The sequence below is a fragment of the Cariama cristata genome, unplaced genomic scaffold, assembly GCF_000690535.1.
Source record: "Cariama cristata isolate BGI_N322 unplaced genomic scaffold, ASM69053v1 scaffold18794, whole genome shotgun sequence".
Classification (NCBI taxonomy): Eukaryota; Metazoa; Chordata; class Aves; order Cariamiformes; family Cariamidae; genus Cariama; species Cariama cristata.
Window position 1 is genome coordinate 1,348 of NW_009614862.1, and position 11,643 is coordinate 12,990.

The window sequence follows — 11,643 nt, forward strand, 5'->3', positions numbered from 1 at the left end:
TTAAAAATGAGCATAATACTGTTCTAGCTGTTTGCCAGAAAAATAAGAATAAAAACCCAAGTGTAATAGTATGTCCGGCTACCACTGCAAATGATAATTCTTCACATGTTAGAAATACTCCCTGTGTCATTTTTATATAATCTTATAAACTGCACGCAAAGCATAACGATGATATATTTAAACGTACTTGCAAGGTAGAGCTATTGTGTTTAGTTAATAATGTTACTAAGCCAAAACCTGAAATCCAAAACTGAACGGTGTGTCAGGCCTGCGCTTGTGCTTTTTTTGAACACTCCAACCCCAGTGTAGCTACAAGCTCCTGGCCCCACCAGCCAGATTTCAACCACACCTACCAAACAATTCCCGTTTTCACTGCCATGCACTTGGTTATCTCAAACAGAAGAACAGCTGGCTAAATTCACCTTTGCTGAAAACACACCAATACATTGGAACAAGGAAATATACTAAGCAGAAATGGGCCTGAAAAGTTAACTTTTAAAATATTTAACATACAAAAATAAATAAGCAACCCTCTATCATTCACCGCTATTGTCCTATTAGACTATAGGCAATACCTTGGGCTTCTCATAACTTCCCCTTCTTCTCCTGAAATGAAAAATAACATAAAGTGCTGAATTAATACAAACAATTCTGACAATTCTACATATATTATTATCCACAGATTCTTCTGCAGGTGGAATAATTTAGGGATAAGATGGCCTCCTAAAAATATAAATTTAGTGGCTTTTGTCACATATTTTCCACCTGTTTCCATACTTCATCTAAAAACACCCACCTCTTTTCTTCCTTGCCTTAATTTCTTCCCTCTTTGTTTTAATCTTGAACTGAAACCAGTTCCTTTGAACAGTGAACAGTTTTGCAAGCCGTGTGCCTTACGTCACCCTCATACAGACTGTATCCTGCCATACGTCGGAGTAAGGCTAGCCAGTTCAATTCCCTTTGTGGAGAAGGGAGCAACACACAAGCTTCAGCTGCAGCCAGCCCCGACATTGATTTGCTCAAGCCTTACCATACTTAGGTCAAAGACATGTTCTCCTTGTGTTTACTTTCCTACATTTCCCTATTTTAGTAGGCTTAAGAAATAGTGACCTGTTTGTTCAGATGTTAGAGACCCAATACACTTTTTTAAAGAAATACATTTACAAATTCAAAATATCATCCTAAAGACGACACATTTTACCACAGAGAACCTACCTGAAACAGCCTCTTTCTACTCTGCATTTTGAAAGCAAGATTTTCATGTTTGCAGACAAAATTATGTGAGGCTGTATTATTGAACCAAGACAAAATGCAGTTCTTAAAGGTTTGAAAAATTAAAAAGCATATATATTGATACAAGAAATGGTGGCAGAGATGGTGTGTTCCTTCCTTGTATAAAAAGCAGCTACACATCAAAACACATGTTCCTAAAATAGCAGGAAAGAACTGTTTATAAAAAATTAAGGTAGTCCTTGTGGTCCCCTGAGGACCCTTGAAGATTGCCCTTCCTGAAGTACAGAAAAATAGTCACTGTGATAAAAATAAAACAATATACCTATTTTCAAAGTCCTGAGTGAGCACAGATTTATCTGAGAACTCTGGTATTGCAGTCAGGATGCTGTAACTCACCAGTAGCCATAATAAAATATACTGAGTAGTTTAATAACTTAACTTCCAAATTAGAAAGTTTTGTGTTCTGACTGGAAAAAAAAAATCATTGCGCATTTTTTAAAAACAGAAACAAGTACTCATTTAAAAAACAAAAACCCAAAACTTCTTTACATGCTTGAGTAGATCTGAGTTCATGGTTCCATGCGTGAATCAACCACAATAGATACAGGATCAAATGAATACCCCAGGAGGGTTGAAAGAATGGAAAAAGGAGCTTGTTCTGGGCACTCACCAGAGCTATCACTGGAGCGTGGAAAAGGGCCAGGAGGGGTGTGTAGTCTGTGCCTGCTCTACGGTTGGCTGCCTGTTATGATCAGTATCAACAGGAATAAGAAAATGCTTTTGGTACTGCATCTACCAAGATTCAACCTCAAGAGATTTGTATGGCAAGTCCCAAACTTGGTACCACGCGTGGCACTCTTGCTCGTGAATTTATTCTCACTCAATGTAATCTTTCTACTCCTCAGCTGTTCAACCTTTAATCTGTAATGTATAAGAGTGATTTCTTACTGCTCCAAGACACCAGACTTCCCTTTTTTGAATGCGTAATGAGAACTATACCCAGAATGACAATACTGCCAGCGGAGTCACGGCACTCTTTGTATGGCTGTGGCACCAATTCCGGAGATGTTCACTGATACACTATTTAGTGACATCCCCTGTGGGTGCTTGCTCCTCCTTGGCAAGTCGGCAATTCTCATGGGACAAACTCTGGAAAAATCACTTGCCAAGCCTAATTATGACTGGGAGGACTTGGAGGTAGAAGGGAATACCCATTGAATACTGGTAGAGAAACACCAAGGGTGACAGGCTGGTTTGCATATCACTGCATAAACTGCATAACACTGAGTGCTTTCCAACTCAATCACAGATCTCACCTGCTAAACTCTGTCTCAAAAAGCAGGAACGCCTTCTGCTACTAATGGAGAGAGGCAAGCACAAGGAAAGACTCCACTTCTTGTCCACAAACGCCAGGAAAGAAAACTGCTGTTAGGGTTTTGCTAAAACGACAAGCACCATTCTCACCTCCCAGAACAGCCACAACTTTTTTTTGCCTATGTACTTTGTAGATTCTCCTTTTTCATTTTTTGTTCTTAAGAACACCACTCCTTTAAACAGTCACATCTTTAAAGACCTGGGTTCTGTTTCACAGTCAAAAGGAAACGACACGCTACTGTCACATAGGACATTACAGTCTCAGACAGTGGGTGGCTGAAGACAATAGGAGGCAAGAAGCAAGAGCAGCAGCTGAATCAAGATCCTGTTCCCTGGTTCAGCTAACAGAAATGCTGTGATCATCTGCAAGGGTGACGTCCTTCACTCACAAACGCTACTGGCACAAGTTAATTACATCTTCAGACTACAGGCAGGAAGGGGAAAAAAGAAAACACAAAAATACTACTCACTAAAGACAATGACACAAACCATAGGAGCACTCTGGTTTCATGGTCCATGGTCAGAACCCCATTTATTAAACATTATAAACTTATCAATGTACACCATTTCCTATATACAAATCAAGTTTATAAATTTAAAAAAGTGCTGTTTGAAATTAGGTTTTATTTAAAGCACAAGGTAATTGGAATTGCATCTTAATTGAAAGTGAATCAGTTCACGAGTAGTATTGAGAACACAGACACATCAACAGGGGCACAAGACACCTTAAGTCTTAATGTTGATTTTACTGAAAACTTTGAGGAGAAACATTCAGCTTATTTTATACAAACAGTACACAGTGCTTCCATCACCTCTATTAAAATTAAGTATACAGTTTAATCCTTTTAAAGCAAGGTACTCTGAAAACTTCTATTTTAAAATACCAGCCTATTTACCTATTCCAAACAAAAGGCCCAAATCCTGCAACTGAATCAAGGCAGACAAAAATACGTCTGTGTAGACTGACTGCAGGCACGTGAGCTAAGTAAAAAACACTTTTCCAAGGTATCCTACCACAAAAATGAGATGATCTAGCATACCGATCTTTTAAACAAACCAACCAACCAACCCAAGGACTACAAAAAGGTGGCCGGACAGTAAGAAATGTCAAATGACCACTATAAACATGTTTAAAACGTAACTGCACAACAGTATAAACACACAAAGGCTGTTGTTTATTTCTCTACATGCCACAGTTACTTGTTCTACTCTACACTATGCTGTAGTTTGCCAATATTCTGCAAATATGATCACACCAGGGATACCACGCGATACTGGATCCGCTCTTGACTGCTTTTTGCTCCATTCTGCAACATTAAGGCCAGCCTCCAGGAAGACTGCTGAAGTGACTGAGAAACAAACAGATACCAAGTGGTAGTTTGGCTGACAGAAGTTCTGTAGAAGACTAGATAAAGAGAATATCAGATCAATTCACAAGGACAAGAGGTAAGAACAAACTACTCAAAGGACTTCACTACACACAAATGAAAAGGAAAGAACCAGCCAACAGCTTAAATTCACACTTTTTGGATTTTTCAGTGAAACCAGTGTGGGGGCACTTTTTTTGCGATATGAATGTGCTACTTCAATCCCATTTAAAGTTAGTACAAATAAAAAGATAGTAGTGAAAAATTGCTTTATTCTGGCTGCTGGAAATGGAGGCAGAGAAAGCACTACCAGTATGAAAGAACAGTGCTGAAAATATCCTTGGCGTTTACATTAAGGACTTCCTACGGCAAATCTAACTTTGTTCTATTGCACAAAAATTGTAAATGAAAATAAAAGTTCACAGAAATGTAACATTTTAGAAACCACTTTCGAAAAAGGAAAGTAAGGGCACTCAATTCAAGAAAGTTCATTCAGGAAACCAAAAGCCATCTCTGGGTAACTGCAGGGCATCCAAATGAGACTTGAGAATAATGAGGAATTGTTTCAGCCTTGCAGGCCCAACAGTACGTAAATCTAGCAAAATCCACAGAAATCATGTTGTCTGAACAGACATGCTCCTTTACTTTTCTTGAACAGCACTTGTGCTTGGAATCATCTGCTAGTGGGAGGTTTCAGGCATTCAAAAGGTACCTTCAGCAGCTGCTGAGATCGCTTTACACAGGATGTGCAGACAGATTGATCCACTTTATTTACCTGAATTTGCATTTGTATCTTCAAGGATGGATCTCCACACCTGCAGCTGCGCTGACTTCGCTGGAGTTCTGCTTAGTGAACTCGCCCAACAGTCCTCAGGGTGGGAGAACTGGGACCCCAGTTCTTAGGACACAGCATTGTCCTAAGGCAGCTTGAATGCGAACAGATGTCAGATAATCTGCTTCAAAAGCATAGCACTGCTATCACATGCTGTGTTTTCCTAGGATCCTTTAACAGACTGCCAAACGTATTCCGCGCGCAAACAGGTTTCCTTTTGATATATGATTAGAGGCCTCGTAATTTAAAGTGTGATTAGCCAGTATCCTATCTACAGTAACTACAGCATCCTGTAGTAATGCAAGCCCTAAAAATCATTATAAAAAATATTTCCTTAGAGCACTTTAAATAATTTACAAAATTCTACAAAATCTATGTATGGTTATCCATGATATCCCTGTTAAATAGAAGCATTTTTCACATTAGTGTGTATATGATATACAGATATCAGCATCTCCCACTGTCTCTCCTTTCATGTCTCAAGTTTTATCAAGGTAATTACAATGATAGTTATTTTCTAAAAAGACTATTATTGTAAAAAAAAAAAAAAAAAAAGTACTTACATATTTGAAACCTTTCCTTTCAAGGGGGAATCTAGGCAGTCCCCTGCAGGTAGGTCAGTAAGTTTTGCACAGGTTTTGTCTAAAGCTTCCTGCCCTTGGTCCACTTCACAAGCAGTTTCCTTATTCTGCAGGACAGGTATTTTTCCTTCCAAATTGGAGCTGGATACCTGAATTTCTTCCTGCCTGTCACTGTCCTGGCAGATAACTTTTTCTTTCTCAATGCACATCTGCACACTGTTACCTGTACATGCTCCGCCACTATTTTTATCCACTGCTACTGCTGTCACATTTAGTTCCTGCAGTGGGCAACCTAAACTTGGATCTGGCCTCTTGTCCTGCTGGTTATTCTCTCCCTTACTGCATGCATGTATACTCTGCCAAGATGTGTCTCTGCTAACTTTATCTGCTTTTACCACTGCCATACTGCGTTCAGGGCGTGGGGGATCTAAATTTGAATTGGTCCAGCTGTCTTTGTGGATATCTCCTTCCTCGATGCACATCTGTGTGTTCTCAGCTTTGGATGTCCCACTGCAAACCTTATCTACCTTTACTGCTGCCACACTCCATTCCTGCAAGGGGAGAGTCGAATGTGAATCTGACTGATCTCCTGAAGCATTAGCCTTTCTGCAACCCTCTGCTTCCTCTCTGATATACAAAGGAGCAGCCTCCAGTCTTACACAGGTTTCTGCTACATGGGGACTTGACACTCCCACAGCAAGAAGCGTCTCAGGAGAACTGGATTCTTTTCTTGCTGTTGGACTCTCCCCACTAAATTTGCCTTTTGGCAAGGGGGCTCCTCTTCCCTGGTTAAGTATGTCTGTATCCTGGGAAGCCACCTCCGTTCCTAACGCACTACTCTGGGCAAGCAAACGCTCTGCTTTCTGCCTTTTGTTCAAAAGCATGGATTTCTTCCTGTCCCGAGCATATTTTAGACCTGCAATAAATTTACTCGAAATTTTTAAGTGAAAGGTATTCTTTCTTTTAGATCTAGACTTTGCATTAATTACTTTTCGTACTTTACAACCTTCATTTTTGCTGGTTTTAGGTGGAGCCATTTTCTGCACGGGCTCTGTATTAGGGACATCCTTTTTACCTGTTGCATTTCCAGACAACTCACTAGCAGCAACACCTTTAACGCCCACCACTCCTTGCTTTGCTTTTGACCGACCAGTAGTATGAAGATGAACATTCTCTGCAGGGGAAGCAGATTTCCCACTGCCATGTAACATTGCACTTTTCCCTTCTGTTCTCTGACAGTTCTTCAACTCATCAGTTTGCTGAGATACCTCAGTCTTTTCACTCTGACCCAGCATGAAGTCAATCTCATTTTCAACTGGCTGTTGCTTTGCTTTCCCTTTAGTAGCAGTTTGTTTGGTCACTTGCAATAGGTCCAGAGTTGTATCATCTTTTTGTATCTCTGAATTGCTTGCAGAGTCTTTAGCCTTTTCTGCCAAAAACTTCCTAATTTCTTGTTCGATGCTGTCATCGCTGTCCACTGAACTGCTGTCATCAGCGTCTGATGCAGCTGTGAAAGTAGACTTTCTATTTTTAGCCACCTGCAAGTTATTCTGGTTTGAAATTGGTTTAGGTTTATATCCTTTTTTCAGCTGTAAGTTAAACTCTAAGTTCTTCATGGTTTCTGGTTTTTCATTGGTAAGTTTGACATTTATGTTGTCTGGAGGATTTCTTGTTGCATTCTCTTTCACAGCTTTTCTAGGTTTTGAGAGGCAGCTTTTCAGTAGCATGGGATTTTTACATTTCCACTCGTTTTGTTGGAAGCTACTAAATTCATCTAGCAGCTGAGTTTCTGTCTCACTGAATCTGACTCTCTTCTTGCACTGAGATTTCTGGTCCTTGGACTTCTTCTTTAATTTTCTTTTAGACCGTAAAAGGTCCTTGATAGCACTATCAAGGTCCTCATCACTATCCAGAGAACTGCTCTCATCAACTGAACCATCCTTCTCTTGAGTTTGGATGGTATTTTTCATAAGCTTTCTTGCACTACTCTGAACCTGCATAAAAGGGTTTACAGAGTCCAAGGCCACACATCTGCTGTCAGATCCAGACAGTTTGGAAGACATCAGCTGCTGCTGCCTCGTCTCTTTACTACTCAGCCTTTGAGCATCACAGAGTTCTGTGGGGCTGCTCAGGGCACAATCCTCTTGGAGCACAGGAAATTTTGAATAGTTACCTGCCTGGAAAAGTCCTGTCTCCAGCTGTTCAGGTGTTTTTGATGAACCTTGTTTCACTATTCTGCCTTCCCTTTTAAGCCTCCTTTTACGACTCAGTGATAGCTTCAGTGTTTTGGGAAGAGAAGGCTCAAGGGTGCCAGTGAGGCTGTTTTGATCAGAAGGCAAAGGCATCTGGATTGAGTGTGATAGGCTGGGAGGCTTTGTTGCAAGGTTTTCTGACTGTGCTTTCAGAGCCAAAAAAGCCCTGATTTCTTGCTCTATACTATCATCGCTGTCCACGAGGCTGCTGTCACTTTCACAATGGGAGGACGAGAGAAGCTGAGGAGAAAAGAAGGAGTCTGCAGTCAGTGATTTGTTGTCACTTCCCATTTGGGATGGCATGATTGTTTTGGAAATATCAAGGATAGCTTCCGCACACATGAGCTCTGCAGATGTGTCTGCTCTGCAAGAGGCCTGCAATGTGAGCTCACAAGCAGCAATCTTGTTTTCCGGAAGTGCAAAATGTCTGGCTTTTTTCAGTGGTTTAAACAGCTTGTTAAATTCATTGCTGGTGCTTTCTAATTCTGTTGACTTTGAATTAATTTCTTTCCTCTTTTTGCTTATAGGGCTTTTATGGATTTCTGGTGAGGCACTTTTTGTTGAGCTAATTGTCAGGCTTGCAGAAATGTCCGCCATACCCTTCGGGTCAAATTGCTCCCTCTGCAAAGGGACACAGTCTGTTGCATGACCTGCCTCTTTCCTGATTTTCTCCAGCTGGTAAAGTTGAATGGCTTCTTCAATGCCATCATCACTACTTGAGTCAGATGTGTGCATGCTCTCGGTGATAAGGGCTCCCTTCTTCTCCCAGTAATTAGCTCCACTTTCATCATTTTGCTCCACTAACCAGGGCTGGCTGGCAGTGGCCATTTCTAGATACGCTTGGTTCACTTGGCGGAAATCACTAGGCTCTTCTTGGATTTTAGACTGCAAACACTTGGACTGCCTGCTGGTCTTCTGTAGCTTGGGATGGTGTCTCAAGAGGAGGGCATTACAACCTTGCTTTATAGCACCACAGTTTGCTTTGTTTGTTGTTTCTTTGTTGCATTTCAGGACAGACCTCACACGGGAATCTTTTTTATCCTCCCCAGTTACACACTTACTAATTTCTTGCTGCTTCTTCTCATTCAAGAACTGCACTATTTCAGCTTGTATGCTCTGTTCAAAAGAGTCATCGCTACTGATGCTCTGAGGGGAAGCAGGCTGTAGCCTTTTATTAAGTCCCAGGTGGTCAGACAGGTACTCTTCAGAGAGCATCTCAGCTTTAAATTTCACAGGGAGAAGGTTACTAGCCATTTTGTTCTCCGAGAATTCTCTCTTAAACCTTTTGTCTCTGCTTATATTTTCAGAACATTCTGCATTCCTTTGCAATGACTGGTCACTATTGCTTTTTGCTTTCAAGTACTCTTGAATGGCTTCCTCTATACCTCGGTCAACAGAATCGTCGCTATCAGAATCAAGCAAGAGAGTCCCAAACTCCACGTTCTCTTCCACTTCAGGGTCATCTGAATCAGCAGGGCATCCAAACTTGGTATACTGAGGACGCTTCCGTAGCAATGTGGTGCTAGATGCGACTCTGTTACTAGTGCCCTTTTCTCCCTTTTGTTTCTTCTGCATAATACAATCATACTCATTGCTCATACCCAGGGGAGACTCTTGACTTTGCAGGTTGTTTATGATCATCTGAACTTTTGCACTTACAGAGGTCCTAGTGATGTCCCCTTCAGATTCAGGGAAGCAAACGGGATATCTACAATTCCTTGCTGGTCCAAAGGACTCCCATTTTGTCTGAAGAGCTACGAAGGGAGAAGCATTCATAAGGAACATTCTAGCAGACAACAGCAAAGTCCACAACGGAACAGTTTTTCAGACTGGTCTCTCTTCCATCCTACAACAAGAAAAAAAAAAGAGGAAAATATTTTTTATTATGTGGCTACCTTCTAGAAGTTCCAAATAAAAATACTGGTAACATAAATTGCAAATTATTAACACTCAGACTCACTGTGCCAGATAATGACAAGAGTTACTCCTCAACATCACTTTAACGGGCAAATTAGTCACTACTGCCATTAAGGATCAGACAGAGCACTCCTCATCACTTGTGGTTTTCAGTATTTTCTGGCACAACCATAACCCAATTCAGGTAATTATCTCCACTTCTGAAACTCTTCCTGCCCTTTTCATTGAAGGTCGCGCTCTCTTTTGCGCATACTCCTAAATAACCATGTATTGTCAAGACACACAAAGAATTGCTGTGATGATAGTTCGGTGCACATGCGTGCGTGATCCCCTTCTGCACTAACACTGTCCGAATATTTTTGCAATGAACTTTGTGGCAAGAGAGAAAGAACAATGTTAAGGAAAACTTTCATAACTAAGTGGAATTGGTGGGAGTCGAGAACCCTGCAAAATATTCTGCTCCCTGTGTTTCCTTTGGCATAACCACTCTTTTTAAAGAACTCCTGCCATGCATAGCTCAGCTTTTCAGTTTTACAATGAAAACAATGTTGGCTATGTCCACATGGTATATAACGGGCGGATGTGAAACAAGCTTCCCCATGATCTGAGATGGTGGAACACAAACCAACTCTTATTCAAAGAGCAGAGTAACTGTGTTAGCATGCCTGGACTCACACACTAGCCCAGGACAGCTGTTACCCATGCTGGCTTGGCATTAAGCAGACACAACTGAGGAACTTGGGGCAGCTAAAGAGAGGGAGAGGGAGCTTATTTCTTCCTGAAACATACTATACAGCAATAACCCTGCGACATCAATCATTCTGGCCTCGCTACAGGATAAAAGCTCTTGGTAAACACAAATCTTCAGGAGTTTGTAAAAGCAGGATGAAGATTATGAACTATTCTTTGTATCATAGTAGAAAACCCAAACAGAATGAAGCCCTGTTTTGTGGAATAGTGAAAAAAAGCCATCCAGAAAATGCCAGATAACACCCCAAAGAGTTCACAACTTCCACGTGGTCCCATGAGGGCCAAAGATTTCACCTGCAGCACCATTTGGTAGGATCAAAACAGTACCTGGCTGACACATGGCATACAGCCACCCCAAGAAAAACTACAGCAGTTGGGTGGTTCTTCAAGCCCGATGCGGTCTCCCACACAAACCCAGCGAGCCCCGACTGGCACGGCACTGGACTCTACCAACCTACAGAGATCATGCTTCTGCCTCTGAATCCTCTCCGACCTTGCCCTTGTCAATTATTCTCTAGTTCTGGTTTCAAATTAATAAGTGGCAATAAATATTTTAAAGAATTAATGATTCTAAACTCTTTAAAATTTACATTTATTTGCTACTGAGAACAAGATAACAGACAATCAGGGAAGTCAATTCTTTATCACTTTTAAAAAGAGCATGGTGCTCCAACAAAGAACGTAGTATAACATGCAAACGTTTTTGTCAAAATTATTCTGGGACCTGGGCTCAGGGAGCAGTTTTATTGCCATCTTGTTAGAAGACCAGAATATTCTTGAAATGTTATTGACCAAGGCAGGGTCAGCCTGAACATGCCTTATACAACGTCTGCAGAGCGATTAGCTCTGGACACACCACTGATAACACTTTTGCTGCTTCGTTCACTGGTTCTCTGCTGCAGAATGTCTTAGCAGAATACACTTTAATCCAAGCTCTGGACATCCGTTTCTGATTTTCTTTTCTTCAATGACAATTCATGTCAAAATATCATTCCTGCAGAATTAAAATTTTAAGTATAGTCATCAAGAACAACCCTCCTTGCTGGCTGGTAACTGGAGCAACCCAACACACGCTGGTTTAACTTCCACCTTTTAGTCAACTGAATTTAGTTTAGACTGACTTCTGCTCTACACGCGTCAACAGAGCCCAGGGCTCCCGACCGTTTGTGTATTTGGCCATGGACTAACTGGGGAATCGCCTCGCAAGCAGCCCGACACGTGGGTCAGAGCCCCAACTTTCAGAAACACGTGAACAAACGCACAATTTCTAAAGTAGCTTCCGACACATTCACTAGGGCAAACATAAATTAAAAACATTTTTCCTTGTAATAAGCAGC

General features: G+C 41.2%; 1 protein-coding gene across 1 annotated transcript; it reads right to left on the reverse strand.

Annotated features, from left to right (window-relative positions):
• Positions 1–5,365: 5,365 nt before the first annotated feature.
• On the reverse strand, positions 5,366–9,424 carry PPP1R26 (protein phosphatase 1, regulatory subunit 26). Its single transcript, XM_009699592.1, has one exon. The coding sequence runs from the start codon at positions 9,422–9,424 to the stop codon at positions 5,366–5,368; it is 4,059 nt and encodes a 1,352-aa protein (XP_009697894.1).
• Between the last annotated feature and the right edge of the window lie 2,219 nt (positions 9,425–11,643).

Excerpts from the sequence above, each read along its gene's own strand:
- PPP1R26 (XM_009699592.1), bottom strand. The coding sequence starts at position 9,424 with ATGTTCCTTATGAATGCTTCTCCCTTCGTAGCTCTTCAGACAAAATGG.